Genomic DNA, 17,466 nt, shown 5'->3' with positions numbered 1-17,466 from the left:
ACAGATTCTATGGCAGACCTGTTTGCCAGCACATTGCTCCCATCGGACTGAAGTTTCCCAAGGACAGTGAAAGTTCACTCCTTTGCTCCTCACAGCTGCAAGAAAATGCATTTTGGAGTAACAGGATGGTAATAGAGTGAGCCTCAGGCTTAGAACTCCTGTCCTAGCAAACCCTGATTGCAGCTCTGATGTCAGGCCACCTCATCTCCACCTGCAGACTCCTAGAGCTGAGAGGCTACAGCATCCCAGGGCACCAGTGAAAGGTCATCAAGCTCGTGGGGCAGCACATGGGTAGGGGAGGATTCGGGACCTGCCAGAAGAAATGCAGTCGGGACACCACTCCTCTGCAGACCTAACTTGGGAGGGCCATCAGCAGAAAGAAATGCTGTCAAGACACCACTCCTCTGCAGACCTAACTTGGGAGGGCCACTGCCAGCTGGGAAAGCATAAAGGGGCCCGATTCTATTGCACCTGAAGGGCTCCGGAACCAAGGCTACCTGTGGAGCCAAAATCCTGCGAGAAATCTGATTCCAAAAGAAGAATCAGAGGTACAGAAAGATGAGTGTGTCCTAGGGAATTTTCAAGGAGAGAGAAAATTCTTTTGAGTGTGGTATACTTACTTCTCTTGGGTTAGGCCAGTGGTTCCCAAACTTTTTTAGCCTACCGCCCCTTTTCCAGAAAAAATATTACTTAGCCCCCTGGAAATTAATTTTTAAAAATTTTAATAGCAATTAATAGGAAAGATAAGTGCACCTGTGGCCATCACCGCCCCCCTGCATCGATGTAGCACCCACCAGTGTGTGGTGGCACCCACTTTGGGAATCACTGGGTTAGGCCCTGTGATTGCACTGGGCCAAGGAATACCCATTGTAGAAACTGTCTCCATCATGGCAATTCCCCTGTATCACTGGATACAAGGGTAGATAAAGAACCACGAGACTGGTCAGTGCGTTTGGTAACCTCCTCTCCACTGCAACTGCCCCAGCACTCTTTAGCTGGGAGATGGTCTCCTCCTTTTTGGGCCAGAAGTAAGGCCAGAACCATTTTTGATGTTTCCTGAGAGGATTAGTGATGTGCCTGTGATCACGGGTGGACCTGAAGCTGAGACTTCCCAACTCTAAGGCCTGCACTCCACCCACAAGGCCCTACCCACCTCTCAAGTGTACATTTTTGTATTCTAATTCATTGAAATCTAGTAATCCATAGAAGAAAGATAGAGACACAGAGAGAGAATTCCACACACAAGTGGCCATTAGAACCCTTGATGGCATCAGGTACCAGCTAATTATATTTGGGGAGCTTTAAAAGGTGATGAGGACGGCAGAAGCTCAAGTATCTTGGTTACCCTTCTGCAATTAACAATCTACAGAAGAAAAAAGTAAAATAAAAAGAAATTTTTTTAAAGAGGGCAACTAGGTGACTCAAGTGGATAGAGCACCAGGCCTCAAATCAGGAAGTCCTTGGTTTAAATCTGGCCTCAGACACTTCCTAGCTTTGTGACCCTGGGCAAGTCACTTAAGACCCATTGCCTACCCTTACCACTCTTCTGTCTTAGAATCAATACATAGTAAGGGTTTAAAAAAAAAAAGTCATAGTAGAGAAACTTGGGCCAGGTCCTTGGGGCATCTGCCTTTTTGTGCTCCCTCTCATGGCCGGAACCTTGCTGGGGCTCTCGATGACCTTTGTGGGCAGTACCAGACCTCCTCCTCTCTGAATACAACTCTTCAAGATTAGGCTCAGCAGTACCTCTGTGGAATTGCCTTGATCCCACCCCCCAACACACAGCGATCTCTGATTCGTGGCACCCATAAGCCTCGTGACAAGTTAGCATTTCGTGAAGCAGCCCCATTTTCCCAGTTAGCTGTGAGCTGCCTGAGAGCAAGGCCTGGGTCTTCTCTTGTCGAGCAGAGTCGAGGAGATGCCGACATTTACCGTTTGGCCCCTGAAGCAAAGCTCTGCCAGCTCCTTCCAGACTGAGCCCTGGATAGCCTTTGGGGCAGGACACATGGAATCTGTCTTCCAGATTAAGAGTAGTTTTGCTGCACACACACCCTCCCTCACCCCTGGGCCCAGGAGGCTACATCAAAGAAGCTTGAAGGGTCAGACCATTTGTCGGTATATTTATATGTAAATACAAAACTGGATCACCATAAGGTATTGAATATGAACATTTACAATTATTCTCCAAATCTGACTCAATCCTTAAACGTTAAATACAAAATGAAAAGATTGTAAAAATAAGAATATACACATTCAAAGAGCTCGTTACAGTATAAAATGGCTGAGGGCCCATCAGCCACCGACCTGTCTTCTGAGAGGGGGAGGTTTCGGCATCGCTGATGGCAGTCTCCCCCTCGGCACTGGGGTGAGCTGGGACAAGACGGGGCATGGGGAACAGAGTGACAAACAGTAATTCCAGAGCTGGAGGGCCCCACAGCCAGGAGCCACTTTCAGCTCTTTCCTGGCATAGAACTGGGCTGTGGCTGGCAAAGAAAGAGCATTCAGGTGACAAGGGGGGTGCAGAGGAAGGCTGGGGTAGAGGCAGTAGAGGAGGGAAGGCTTTGGAAAGCCAAACAAGAAAGAAATCCTCTTCCTGTCAAGTGATTCTCCCAGGTCAAGCCCCCCTCCCTTGTGATACCCAGGGTCCCTGTAACCCCTTTGAAGACTTCGTACCGATTGCCTTTGGCCTTGGCACCTCAGTGAGTGTGTTCCCAACATCCCCAGAGGGGGACCAGGGGGAGATAGAGGGTTCGAATGTCACAGTGGAGATCTGCAGCTCCTTAGTCAAGGTAAAGGGTTTCCCCCAATGGATAAGGTAAACAGAGAAAAAATGTTAAGTCGGGAGAATAATGCGCTAGGGGTCACCACGTACAACATTCCCAGGGCCAATGGCAGGCTATGACCAAGAGAGGGAGATGGTCCACGCTCAGGGAGGGGATGTAGATGGCAAGGAAAGGGGTGAAGGGCATTGCCACGATGTCCTCCCGAACTGCACGATGCATAATTGACTCCCCTGCTGCACCTTCTCGGGTGGGAGCACCTCCTGGCAAAGAAGGGTGCTGTTGCTCAAGCGAGCTCCAGCATGGAGCCCCATGAACTGCTAGAAAGAGCTGTGTACATATGGATTTATATAATACGTACATAATAACACAGACAGTATAGATTACATACACACAGACAGACAGACAGATCCAGACACACACACACAGAGACACACGCACACAGGCACACAGAATGGTAGATAAGACTGGAGGACACGCCTTACTTCTTACACCTTCTTGGCACTGGGGATGATCTCTAGAATATGGAGCTTGGTCAGACTCTCTTGGGATGAACTGGAGGTGGGCTCACCTCCTTCCCCATCAAACTGTGGCAAAGTCAAGGTGAGGAGGTTAGAGGTGAGGGGATTTTGAGAGGGGAAGAGAAGATCCTTTCCCACTTACCTCTGGGGACCCCTGTCCAAAAACAGTAGCCACAATTTGGTTTTAATAAGGCACAGTTCAATAGCAGGTGCTAGAAATTAAGAACACAAGCTGCTAGCCACTGGCAACTCGTGGAGATTTCATCAGAGCTAGCTAGCCAAAGGAAAAGGCTGCCATGTACCAGGAGACACAAAAAAGAGGCAGATCTGGTTCAACATTACTGATGGCTACCTAGAGGCTTGGCAGTGTCCCAGGGAGAGTGAGGAAGGTTTGATGGAGGTTCCCGCCACCAGGTGAGAGGCCCCAGGTGCCAGCTATTGCCTCTCTGTGCCCAGCAGATGGAAGCCAGGGGGCACCATGCCCTCTTTCAGGGCATATTCAATAATGGCCTTATAACAGAAGTAGTACTGCTCCGGGGTCTGGATGCTGAATGCCCTCTGGGTTCTCATGCGGGACACTGTCTGAGACACATTTAGAGTGCCCAGTTCTTCCAGCTGTGCCAGGCAGATGTCCAGTGAGCAGAAGGTGCCTGTAGAAAGAAGCAGATGGTCAAGCTTGCTTCACTGCCAGTCCCCCTTACCCTGAAGGAACTTAAGTTCTGTCAAAAGTAGTCTGATATAGAGAAAAACATAGAACCCCAACAGCAGGCACTCATCATGAGAGCTGGGATGTACGGGAACCAGGTGGCACAAAAACATGCCTAAGAGGAGACAGAGAGCTCCTCTTTCTTTCCTGTCAGAGGGGAAGGCACCTAAGAGTGGCACACTACACATTTGTCAGACTTAATGGTTGTGTTGGAAGTGATGGGTCTGCTTTTTTTCCCCAATTTTTTATTCTGTTACAACAAATGCTCACTGGGTAGGGGAGAGAAATGAAGATGATTTCAAACAACAGATATCAAGATAAGAAAGACTTTCTCCTGTATTGTAAGGGAGATATAGGAACAGTAAGGGAAAAAGGAAGCAAAGACCCTCCAACTAGAATTAGGACAGAGGGTGGGGCACAAGAGAAGTACACTGGCCCTTCACTCCACCATGCACTACACAGAATAAAAGGATGGAGAACTATGGGATGGCTGGTTTGGAACTGATAATATCAATGAAATCACAGACCTCTTGAGGGGAAAACCTGGTTGGTTAGTTATAGATAGAATGGGGCTACTGCCTACCATAGAATAAAGGGGTGGGATGTGGGGAAAGAAGAAAGGTCTAGAAGGGAAAGAGAAAAAGAAAGGGAGAAGGAAAGAAAAAAGAAATGGGAAAGGGAGGGAATCGAAGGTAAGGGAAAATCCAACTCAGTTTAGTAAGCCCTCAGTCATCGCCAGCCATAGGCCAGTTCCACTGGAATGTTCTTCAGTGTTCCTTCCCCACTGGCTATGCCTGTTCTCTGAGATTTATCACAGTCAGGGGCTAATAACTAGAGCTGCCAAATTCACACTAAACAAGGCTCCCTAAGGAAATGTACCTGCCACAAATCTAAGGGACCGGAAAACTGACCATTGTGGTCCCCCATCACTTTATTCCTTTCAGTCCCCTGGAACAGGATCCAGTCTAGAAGTCATTACCTGTCCTGCCGATGCCTGCACTACAATGGACCACAATGGGTGGCCCTCTAGGATGACCTTTGAAGCGTGGTCCCAAGTTCCTGACCGCCATCTTCTGCTGGTTTCTGACCACTCTGAGGAAGTCAATCAAGCTGTCAGCTGAAGAAGGGACCCCATAATCTGGCCAGCTCAGGAACTGAAAGTGGATCACCTGTCTTTTTTGTCGTTCCTAAGGGCCAAAAGTCATTGCCAGTCAGTGCTATTTGTCACTTTGTTCCCTCCCTCTCCATAACCTTCACTCTTCCCAAGACTGAGTAAGACAATACTTTTGCCTCATTCATATTCTGTTCAACCCACTCAGTCCTGTTCTTTTTGGATATCCAACTTCATCAGCCATTTCCTTCCTAGTTAACCTGAGCCCCTTCCCCAGTGCCTTTTCTCCTAGCTCTTTCCCCTTCTCCTGAACACCCCATACCTGTACCACCCCACACTGCATGCTTCAGTTCCAACCCCTGGGGAAAAAAAATAATTCTTTAGCAAACTCCATTTCCCAGGGAGGCAACATAGCCCTAGAACTATCTATGTTATATATAACTAGCTATGTGCAATGCCACTGTGGCATGAAGGCAGCAATACTGAGTTGGCAAAGAGGTGATAGGGCTAGCCATGTGGTAAATAGGAGCCCCCAAACCAATTTCCAGAAACCAACATGAAATGCTTTCCCGTTATTTTTCCCTTTATACTGAAATCAATGCTAGCTAAAAATTTGAGGGAGTCAGAGAGAAGAATTACTTCTGTGTTATGAATTTCCAGCGTGGTTTTCTTATAATGGTTCATGTTTTCAACTCCTTGATTGGTCACTGTGAGAAAGCCAAATTGGATCCGACAGTCTTTTTCCAAGGGCCAATACTGGCCACACTTTCTTCGGCCACCTTCCTCGAATCTACAGACAAACAAGGGCCCAAAAGGGTCCAAAAGGAATTTATTAGTTAGTCATTCCCTCAGCAGGGTCCTGCAGTGGCCAAGCCACTTTAAAATGTCTTTGCCCTTGTTTCCAGGCACCAAAGTTGACCAGCTCCCTTCTAAATGAGTAACCATGGGAACCAAGGAGAACCTCCAGGACAAGGCCTCGGGGTACCTCTGTGTCTCCAGTCACACCCCTGTCATGCCCTCTGCACAGAGAACAAACCAGACGGAAAGGGACTTTGAGGAGATGCCTGACTCTTCCAGACCTGGGGAGTAAGCTCCAGACACGCCTTCACCTAAGCTAAGTGGAAGGAGGAAGAGAGAAGATAAAATCCAATCCACATTGATTAACCAACCATCTCCTAGGTATAAGACACTCTACTCAGCATTAAGGATGCTAAAATGGATCAAACAAAGTCCCTGCCCTAAAGGAGATGGATTCTCCCAGGGAAAAGGTGTGGACACCTAGAAGAAAACAAAGGAATCCAAGATTATCCGATGAGATGAAAAAGGGCCTTCAGTTGAAAAAGGAGGGAAAGACCCCAAGAGGCAAAGGGGAAGGGAAAAGGAAGTGTATACCAGGCTGGAGGAACTGTGTGGGCAAAGACCCAGAAGCAGGAAACAGCCTCAGGTATGAGAAATAGCCAGTGGCCAGTCTGGCTGAGTAGGGAATGATCCAGGCTGGAGCCAGGTGAATTTTGCCCTATAGGAAATAGAAACACTCAAAATTTCTGATTGGGGAAGTAAGAGGGTCAGACCTGCATTTCAGGCAGGGTAAATTGGCAGCTAATTTGGAAGGTAGATTATTGGGAGGCAGGAAGTGAAAGTCTAATTAGGAAGGCCTGAACAAGAGACCTGTAAGTGGAAGAGACAGATGGAGTATATGGTGAAGGTAGATTCAACAAGCCTTGGCAATCGACTGGCCATGGGTAAGGGAAGGAAGGAGGCAAGAGATAGAAGAATCAAGAATGACTCTGAGGTTGTGATTCTGGATGCATGGGAGGATGTCAGAAACAAGAAGTTAGGAGGAGGGACAGAATGAAGAGGAAAATAATGAGTCCCACTCAGAATGTGGTGAGTTAGAGATAAATGACCATAGGATGTTCAGAAAGAGCTAGCCAATAGGCATGTGGGCATGGGGGGGGGGACTAAAACTCAGGAGATGTGGGCTGGATATAGAGATTAAAAGAATGATAAACTTAACCCATAGAAGCTGCTGAGATTAAGAGAGGGCATACTGAGAGAGAAGAAAACAGGACCAAGGACAGGCCCCTAGAGGATACCCATGCCTATAGAACAAGACAGATGATGAACTGGTCAAGGAGAGTAAGAAGGAGCCATCATAGAGATGGGGTAACAAAAAAAGCACAATTACCACAAAAATCCAAGGACAGAATGTATCCACAGGAGCAGGTATCAAAAAGTATCAATAAAACATTAAAATAAAGGAAGGGGGAAAGGGATGAGAGTGAGAAAGCAAGGGGCAGCTGAATGACTAGAAATCACAATAAGTACAAACAGATGGTGGGATGCATAAAAGGTTGGGGTCTGAGAAGAATTTCTGAGTTCTAGATGATGGAGGCTGAAGAGGTATGGGTAATGGTGAGATCAGGAAATGGCCATCCCTCCTAGTATGGCTAGTGAGGAATGGACATGCAGGTCTTGGGGAGGCCAGGGTGGGACAGTGGCACATATACTGAAATATTTTCCTCTTTCACCCCCCAGAATAAAGGCAGAATTGGGATAGAGAAGATGACTTGTGAACCAGGGGTTTGACTCCCTGAGAAAGAAGGGAAGACAGATGGGGGCCACAAGATAAGAGCAAACAGGCTCCGGATAGACAGGTGAAGACTGATAGAGGATACCTTACCACACCTTCCTTGACCATTTTGTTTGGGAGTCTAAATCTATCTCAAAGTATTCCCATTTAGAACTCTATTCACAGTCTTCCATTTTATATAGTTTCTGGGATAAGGGTGGCAGGGGTATTACAAAGGCTGTTAGGAATGGGAGGTAGGGGGAGAAGAGTCAGTGTAGGTATAACTTAGGAAAGGAGAAAGCAAAAAAGCATTCTCATCCCTCTTTCCTTTACATAAAGTGCTTAGAATCAGAGAATCAGAAAGAAAATAGCACTTGGAGGCACCTTTCAAATTGCCTAGTCAAGGTAAAGTGCTTTGTACACCTTAAAACATTATACAAATATATAACTTCAGACAAAGAAACTGAAAGCAGGGGGCAGCTGGGTAGCTCAGTGGATTGAGAGTCAGGCCTAGAGATGGGAGGTCCTAGGTTCAAATCCGGCCTCAGACATTTCCCGGCTGTGTGACCCTGGGCAAGTCATTTGACCCCCATTGCCCACTCTTCCACCTAGGAGCCAATACACAGAAGTTAAGGGTTTAAAAAAAAAAAAAAAAAAGAAACTGAAGGCAGAGTTAAAATTAGGTGCTCAATTCACCCAGGTAGTAGCAGATCAAGGACAGAAAGATAAAGATCCTTTAAAAAAAAAAATAGGGAAAGTCTGAAGCAATGAAATTTCTAGAAAATCCAAATCAATGGTTTCAGAAACCATCCCAAAGTAAGATAATGGCCTTTTTAAATATTAAAAAGCTTCTAAATAGTTATTAAAGGGGGGGAAAGGAGAAGGGCAGAGGGCTGGAGGAAAAAAGCCTAAAAGACATGGAAATGTTTATTACTGGCTAGTCAGACTGCATTACAGAATTAAGACTATAAGGAGTTAGAGAAGTAAAAGAAAGATGAGCAAAGTCTGATATACATCCTAGGTTTTAAGAAACTAGATTTCAAAGCATTCAGAGGAAGAATAGGTAAGATGCCATGGTCTAAAATTCTTCAGGGGTAGTCATCCCAAGAGGGAAGGGAAACTCTCAATGATAATATTCCAAAGAAAATGGGAAATAATTCTAATAGGAAGGGGAAATGGGACGTATATGAAAAAGACCAATATAGACACACCCAGAATTCACCGACCAACTGAGATTTTAATAAGATAATGTATATGGAAAGCAGAAGCAAAAGTGATTAATAGATTGATGATTGTGCTAAAAGGGTCAGTTCCATACTATTGTGCTGAAAGGAATAATGAACTGGAGGAATTCCATGTGAACTGGAACAACCTCCAGGAGTTGATGCAGAGTGAAAGGAGCAGAACCAGGAGAACTTTGTACACAGAGACTGATACACTGTGGTACAATCGAATGTAATGGACTTCTCTACTGACAGCAGTGCAATGATCCAGGACAACAATGAGGAACTTATGAGAAAGAACACTATCCACATCCAGAGAAAGAACTGTGGGAGCAGAAACACAGAAGAAAAACCTATGATTGATCACATAGTTTGATGGGGATATGATTAGGGATAGTGACTTAAAATGATCACTCTATTGCAAATATTAATAATATGGAAATAGATTTTGATCAATGATCAAATACATGTAAAACCCAGTGGAATTGCTCCTTAGCTCTGATAGTGGGGAAGAAGGAGGGGGGAGAAAGAACATGAATCATGTAATCATAGAAAAAAATTCTTAATTAATTTAACTTAAATTTTTTTTAAACCCTTACCTTCTGTCTTGGAGTCAATACTGTGTACTGGCTCCAAGGCAGAAGAATGGTAAGGGCTAGGCAATGGGGGTCAAGTGACTTGCCCAGGGTCACACAGCTGGGAAGTGTCTGAGGCCAGATTTGAACCTAGGACCTCCCGTCTGTAGGCCTGGCTCTCAATCCACTGAGCTACCCAGCTGCCCCCCTTAATTTTTTTAAAGAAAAAATTAAAGGGTAAGTTCCAGTGAGATTCAAGATAAGCATAGACTGACCAAGAAAGCTGAGGTAAAAGGAGTTTTTTGTTGGTGGTTTGGGGTGGAGGGGGGAACTATTTTGTTTTAGTTATAGAGAAAAAAGAGATCCAAAAAGCGGCAGCAGGATTGGTATTTGCAATGAATGCAACAGATGATAATTAAGGGAGGACTAATTAATTTTTATTTTGCTTTTGTAATTTCTGCCAAGGAAAATGACCTGAAGATGAGAAAGAAGATAAGAGTGAGTAAAAAGACAAGAAAGGGAGATAGCTAGGTGGCTGAATGGATTGAGAGCCAGGCCTAGAGATGGAAGGTCCTGGGTTCAAATACAGATTCAGACACTTCCTAGCTGTGTGACCCTGGGCAAGTCACTTAACCCCCATTGCCTAACCCTTACCATTCTTCTGCCTTGGAGCCAGTACACAGTATTGACTCCAAGACAGAAGGTAAGGGTTTAAAAAAAAAAAAAAGACTGGAAAGGAAGAGTTGTTTAAGCCCTTCAGACTGAGACAATCACCATCCTAGTGACTAGTCCGCTAGTGACACTGAAAAGATGAAAGAGGAAAGAAGAGGTGCCCTAAGGTAAAACATGGGCACATATCAAAAGGGAGAAGAGGACATGTCTAAAAAAACTACAAGTCACTGAGCTTGGCAAAAATTACGGAGTGGATTATTAAAGAAAACGACTATATAAGAGGGGAAGCAGTAATTACAGAGACAGCATGGCTTCATCAAAAATAAGCCATGCAAAGGGCAGCTGGGTAGTTCAGTGGATTAAGAGCCTGGCCTAGAGACAGGAAGTCCTAGGTTCAAATCCAGCCTCAGACACTTCCCAGCTGTGTGACCCTGGGCAAGTCACTTGACCCCCATTGCCCACCCTTACCACTCTTCTACCAAGGAGCTAATACACAGAAGTTAAGGGTTTAAAAAAAAAAAAAAAAGAAAAGAAAAATAAGCCATGCAAGCCTAACCTTCTCTTTTTTCACAGCGTTACTAACCGGAGGTGAGGGGGAGGGAGGGTCAGGGAAATACAGTGGATAGATTACTAGATTTTAACAAAATAATCAATGAAAGAATCTCATACTGTTCTTATGAAATATGGAAAAGACAGGGAGATGTAGGTTAGACAATAGTACAACCAGTCAGTCTGAACTAGGTTGGATGGCCAGATCTTTTAAAAAAAGAGTTATATTAAATATCTGACATCAACTTGAAAAAAAGTCTTTCAGTGGTGAGCCCCAGGGATCTGTATATGCTCTGGGCTGTTTAACATTTTTATTAAGGAACACAGATAATATGCTCATCAAACCTGCAGAAGACCCAAAGCCAGGGGGATAGTTAACACTCTGGATGACAGAATTAAAAAAAGATCTTGCCATGTTAGAACACTGACTAATCTGGTAAGCAGATATGCCTGTTAGTAAATTAATCAAATAAAATGAAGTTTCACAGGAATAAATGTAAATTCATTCTCTTTGGTTCAAAAAATGGACTTCATAAATACAGGATGAGGTGGGGTAAACACAATTCATTTGAAAAGGATCTAAAGGTCTAGTAGACTACAAACTCAATGGAAGCCAACCTTGTACTATGGCGGTCAAAAAATTTACATGATCCTGGATTCTAGGAAGGCAGGGGCCTGAGCTTCTAGAAAGAAGGAGGGCATCATCTCATTGTACGCTTCCCAGATCAGAACATCTCTGAGATCCTGAATTCAGTTCCATGTATTTTATTTTAGAAAAGACATGGATATGCCAAAGACACCCAGAGGAGTACAGCTATGGCAATGAAAGGCCTTAAAGGAACTGAAGATATGTAGCTTGAGGAAGACTCTGGAGGCACATAGTAGCTGAATCCAAATATATAAAGGTTTGTCAAGTAGAAGAAGGATTTAGACATGTTCAGTTTTTGCCCCAAGGAGAAGCAAGAGCAGTGAGGGGAAGTTGCCAAGAGTCAGACGTGGGCCTGATGTCAGGAAAAAATTCCAGTAATTATCCCTATCTAAAAGTTGGGTGCTTCTTCGGCAGCATATATACTAAAATTGGAATGATACAGAGAAGATTAGCATGGTCCCTGCGCAAAGATGACGCACAAATTCGTGAAGCATTCCATATTTTTGGAAAAAAAAATGTGAAGGATGGGGGCCAACAGTACCAGATCTTAAACTGTACTATAAACCAGTGGTCATCAAAAAAATATGGTACTGGTTAAGAGACAGAAAGGAGGATCAGTGGAATAGACTAGGGGTAAATGACCTCAGTAAAATAGTGTACGATAAACCCAAATATCCCAGATTTTAAGACAAGAACTCACTATTTGACAAAAACTTCTGGGAAAACTAGAAAACAGTATGGAAGAGATTAGGTTTAGATCAACATCTTACACCCTACACCAAGATAAATTCAGAATGGGTGAATGACTTAAATATAAAGAAGGAAATTATAAGTAAATTAGATGAACATAGAATAGTTTACCTGTCAGATCTATGAGAAAGGAAAGATTTTAAGACCAAACAAGAGATAGAGAATATTACAAAATGTAAAATAAATAATTTTGATTAGATTAAATTAAAAAGGTTTTCTACAAACAAAACCAATGCAACCAAAATTAGAAGGGAAGCAACAAATTAGGGAAAAAAACTTTATAACAAAAACCTCCATCAAAGGTCTAATTACTCAAATTTATAAGGAGCTAAATCAATTATACAAAAAAGCAAGCCACTCCCCAATTGATAATTGGACAAGGGTCATGTAATTTTCATATAAAGAAATCAAAACTATAAATAGCACATGAAAAAGTGTTTTAAATCTCTTATAATTAGAGAAATACAAATCAAAACAACTCTGAGGTACTACTTCACACCTAGCAGATTGGCTATAATGATAGCAGGTGAGAGTAATAAACATTGGAAAGGATATGACAAAATTGGGACATTAATGTATTGCTGGTAGAGTTGTGAAATGATCCAACCATTCTGGAAGGCAATTTGGAACTATGCCCAAAGGGCTTTAAAAGACTATCTGCCCTTTGATCCAGCCATACCACTGCTGGGTTTATACCCCAAAGAGACCATAAGGAAAAAGACTTGTACAAAAATATTTATAGCTGGGCTCTTTGTGGTGACAAAAAAATGGAAAATGAAGGTATGCCCTTCGACTAGGGAATGGCTGAACAAATTTTAGTATCTGTTGGTGATGAAATACTATTGCGCTTAAAGAAATAATGAACTGGAGGGATTCCATGTGAGCTGGAATGACCTCTAGGAATTGATGCAGAGTGAAAGGAGCAGAGTCAGGAGAACACTGTACACAAAGAAGAATACACTGTGGCACAATAGAATGTAATGGACTTCTGTACTAGCAGCAATGCAATGATCCAGGACAATTCTGAGGGACTTATGAGAATGAAACGCTATCCACATCCAGAGAAAGAACTGTGGGAGTAGAAAAACAAATGCTTGATCACATGGGTCAATGGGGATATGATTGGGTTTATAGACTCTAAATGATCACCTTAGAGCAAATATTAATAATATAGAAATAAGTTTTGATCAATGACGCATGTAAAACCCAGTGGAATTGGTCTTTGGCTATAGGAGCAGGTGGGAGGAGAGGAGGGAAAGAACATGATCCATGTAACTACAGAAAAAGACCCCAAACAAACAAACAAATAAATAAATAAATAAATAAATGAGCCTTTAAAATAGATAAATAAATGTGGAACAGATTCCCCTATGTGAGGATTTTGAGCAGAGGCTCAAAGAGGATCATTTGAGGGGGATGTTGTAAAGGGGATTCTTTGTGAGGGATGGGTTGGTCCAGATGGCTGCTGAAAGCCTTTCTGATGTTAAATTCTATGATGTAGGTCAATCCTTCCATTTTGTAGACAAGGAAACTAAGATCATAAGAATTTAGGTAAACAGCTCAAGCTAACACAGAGAGCCTGTGACAGAAACACGACTAGAATCCAGGGATCCTGAGTCTTATCCAATTAGCTTACATGCATTTTAAGAAAACCCTTACCTTCTGTCTTAGAATTCATACTAAGCATTGATTCCAAAGCAGAAGAGTGGTAAGGGCCAGGAAAAGGGAGGGTTAAGTGATTTGCCAAGGTTATACAACTAAGAAGTGTCCAAGACCAAATTTTAATCCAGAGCCTATTGTCTGTAGTCCTGACTCTCTATACTGAGCTACTTAGTTGTCCCTACATGCATCAGTCACTAAGCTGATGCCAGATAAATATTCTGAGTCCTGACTTCTCTTAAACAGGCCTAGCTGGTAAAGACACAAACTTTCAGCTACATCTGATGGACTTAACAAGGATAAAACCTCCTTAGGGGAAAGCCATTTATCTGTATCCTCCAGAGTGCTTAGAACAGGGTTAGGCCACCTCCTATGAAGAAGTGCCTATAAAAAAAAAGCTGCTGCTGGTGGTAGGGTGCCAAGATGGTGGAAAAGGTACAGGTACCTATCTGATTTCTACCAAATTACTCTCCAAAAAGCATTGATATAACACCTCAAAATGAATTCTGGAGCAGCACAATCCACAAAAAACAATGTGAAATAATTTTCAGTCTAAACAACAAAGAGGGCCAACACAAGTGATCTAGTTCACTGGGGTGTAGGTAGTGCACAATGCACCAGGGCACATCCCACCACAGCAACAAGCCTTGGGCACAATTGAAGCAGCAGCCAATGCTTCTGGAAATTTAGCCACTGAAAGAAAGCCTGGGTCAGACAGCTGCTCAGGGGGAGACTACAGGGATCCCTTTGCTGGCTTTGGATGTAAGACTCTTGTCTTATTCCCCATATGGAGAACCAGGTCTTAATAATTCTGGTGCACAGTCATAGGGTGAGGAACAACACCAGCACTTGCAGCCACAGAGGAATACGGGGCAGTGGTCACAGTTCCAAACGGTCAAAGAATGCTTAGGGTTTCTCACAGACCAGAGCACAGGTTTGGAGAGTATTAAACACATTTCTCCTTCTATCATACTACCTTGGAAGAACAGAAAGTAGATAGACCCCCAGTACCAGGTCTGAAGACAATTGCACAAAGAACCTGAAGCTTGGAAAAGTTATAGAGCCCAACTTTAACAGTTTTTGAAACTAAAAGAAAATAAAAAGGCAGGAAAATGAGCAAACAAAAAAAAAGGAAACTTAACATTAAAACCTTATTTTGGTGACAGGGTAGACCCAAACTCAGAAGAAGACAACAAAGTTAACACTTCAGCATCCAAAGCCCCCAAGAAAAAAATTGATTTCTCTCAAACCCAAAAAGAATTAATGGAGGAGCTCAAAAAGGATTTAAAAAACCAAATAAGAAAGGTAAAAAAAAAAAAAAAAAGAAATGAGAGTGATACAGGAAAATCATGAAAAGAGTCAAAAACTTGGAAAAGGAGGCAAAAAATACTGAAGAAATTAATACCTTAAAAAATAGAATACTCTATTGCAAATAGTAATAATATGGAAATAGGTTTTGAACAATGATACATGTAAAACCCAGTGGAATTGCTCTTTGGTTCTAGGAAGGGGGAGAAAAGAAGGGAGGGAAAGGACATGAATCATGTAACCATGGGAAAATATCATTAATTAATTAATTTCATTTATTTTTTAAAAAACAGAATAGGCCAATTAGTAAGAGGCACAAAAACCTACTGAAGAGAAGAACTTTCTAAAAATCAGAATTGGTCAAATGGAAAAAGATATACAAAAATACATCAAAGAGAAAAACTTCTTGAAAACTTCTGGAAAAAGAGGTACAAAAATTCACTGAGGAAAAGAACTTTTTACAAAGTAGAATTGGCCAAATGGAAAAGGAGGTACAAAAACTCAAGAAAATTATGCCTTAAAAATTAGAACTGAGCAAGTGGAAGTTAATGAGTCCATGAGATATCAAGAAACAATCAAACAAAGTCAAAAGAATTAAAAAATAGAAGAAAATGTTAAATATCTCATGGGAAAAACAACCAATCTGGAAAATAAATTCAGGAGAGATCATTTAAGAATTATTGAACTACCTGAAAGCTATGTTCAAAAAAAAAAAAAAAAAGCTTAAACATCATCTTTCAAGAGATCATCATGGAAAACTGCCTTGATATTCCAGAGGACAAAATAGAAATTGAAAAAAATCCACTGATCACCTCCTGAAAAAGATCCCAAAAGGTTAACTCCCAAGAATATTATAAACTCCAAAGTCAAGGAGAGAATATTTTAAGCAGCCAAAAAGAAACAATTGAAATATTGTGGAGCCACACACAGGATAACAGAAGACTTAGCAGCTTCTACATTAAAAGATTGGAGGACCTGGAATACGATATTCCAGAGGGCAAAGGAGCTAACACTCCAACCAAGAATCACTTACTCAGCAAAAGTGAGCATAATCCTTCAGGGGGAAAAGTGGGTATTCAATGAAATAGAGCGCTTTCAAACATTCCTGACCAGAGCTAAATAGAAAAGTTGACTCTCAAATACAAGACTCAAGAGAATCATAAAAAGGTAAACAGGAAAGAGAAATCAAGACATTCAATAAGGTTAAACTGTATATATCCCTATATGGGGAAATGATTCTTATAATGCCAAAAACTTTATCATTATCAGGGCAGTTAGAAGGAGTATATATAGATGGAGGGCAAGGGTATGAGTTTAATATGATGGGATGATATAAAAAATAAAATAAAGACATGAAAAAGAAGAAAGCATTGAGGGAAGGGAAAAAGGAAAAATAGAATGGAGTAAAATATTGCACATAAAAGAAGCATGAAAGAGCATTCACAGTGGAGGGAAGAAAGGGGAGGTGGGTAGGAGAGCACATGAACTTTATTCTCATCAGAATTGGCTCAATGAGAGAAGAACATATACAATCAATTGAATTTGGAAAGCTATCTTACCCTAAAGGAAAACAGGAGGGGAAAAGGATAAGAAAAGGGGGATGGGACTGATAGAAAGGAGGGCAAATTGGAGGAGATGGAGGTTAGAAACTAAACAGGTAAACAGGATGGAAAGTAATTCACAGTAATCATAACAGTGCAGAAAAAAATTTTACAAGTGTCTCTAATAAAGGCTTCATTTTTCAAAAGAGAAATGTGTTGAATATATAAGAATACAAGTCATTCCCAAATTGATAAATGGTCAAAGGATGTGAACAGGCAGTTCTCAAAGTAACTAAAGCTCTCTATAGTCCTGCAAAAAGTCTCTAAATCAATACTAATTAGAGAAATGCAAATTAAAACAACTCTGGGGTACCACCCCACTTATATCAGATTGACTATTATGAAGGAATAAGGAAGAAAAGGAAAATGACTAAACTTAGAGGAGATATGGGAAAGCTAGGACATGAATGCATTTTTAGGAAAATTGTGAACTGATTCAAGCATTCAGGAGAGCAATTTAGATTTATACCCATAGGTCTATAAAATAGTACATACCCTTTGACATAGCAATACCATTAATAGGTTTGTATCCCAAAGATTTAAAAAAAAAAAAAAAAGGAAGGACCTAATGTACAAAAATATTTAAAGTAGCTCTTTTTAGGGGGACAAAGATTTGGAAAGTGAAGGGATATTCATCAATTGGGGAATAGCTGAGTAAGTTATAGGATATAATTGTAATGGAATACTATTGTGTTTTAAGAAATGATAAGCAGTATGAGAAAGAACACTATTCACATCCAGAGAAAGAACTGTGGGAACAGAAACACAGAAGAAAAACATATGATTCATC

At 42.0% G+C, this 17,466-nt stretch overlaps 1 protein-coding gene and 1 non-coding gene across 2 annotated transcripts in view; one reads left to right on the top strand and one right to left on the bottom strand.

Moving 5' to 3' along the window:
- Nucleotides 1-3,182: 3,182 nt before the first annotated feature.
- The window catches only part of PTPN9 (protein tyrosine phosphatase non-receptor type 9), a 54,061-nt gene continuing 39,777 nt past the window's right edge, over nucleotides 3,183-17,466 (bottom strand). The window contains exons 12-14 of the mRNA XM_044660249.1: nucleotides 5,758-5,908; nucleotides 4,987-5,194; nucleotides 3,183-3,951 (exon numbers count right to left, since the gene is read on the bottom strand). Coding sequence (XP_044516184.1) covers nucleotides 3,737-3,951; nucleotides 4,987-5,194; nucleotides 5,758-5,908 — 574 coding nt within the window. The 3' untranslated portion in view covers nucleotides 3,183-3,736. The remainder of the gene's footprint in view (nucleotides 3,952-4,986; nucleotides 5,195-5,757; nucleotides 5,909-17,466) is intronic.
- On the top strand, nucleotides 11,758-11,863 carry LOC123238308. The gene has a single exon (XR_006505511.1). It is a non-coding gene; the product is annotated as a U6 spliceosomal RNA (small nuclear RNA).

This window comes from Gracilinanus agilis, chromosome 2 (assembly GCF_016433145.1).
Source record: "Gracilinanus agilis isolate LMUSP501 chromosome 2, AgileGrace, whole genome shotgun sequence".
Taxonomy (NCBI): domain Eukaryota; kingdom Metazoa; phylum Chordata; class Mammalia; order Didelphimorphia; family Didelphidae; genus Gracilinanus; species Gracilinanus agilis.
This window is presented reverse-complemented; position numbering and strand designations above follow the sequence as displayed.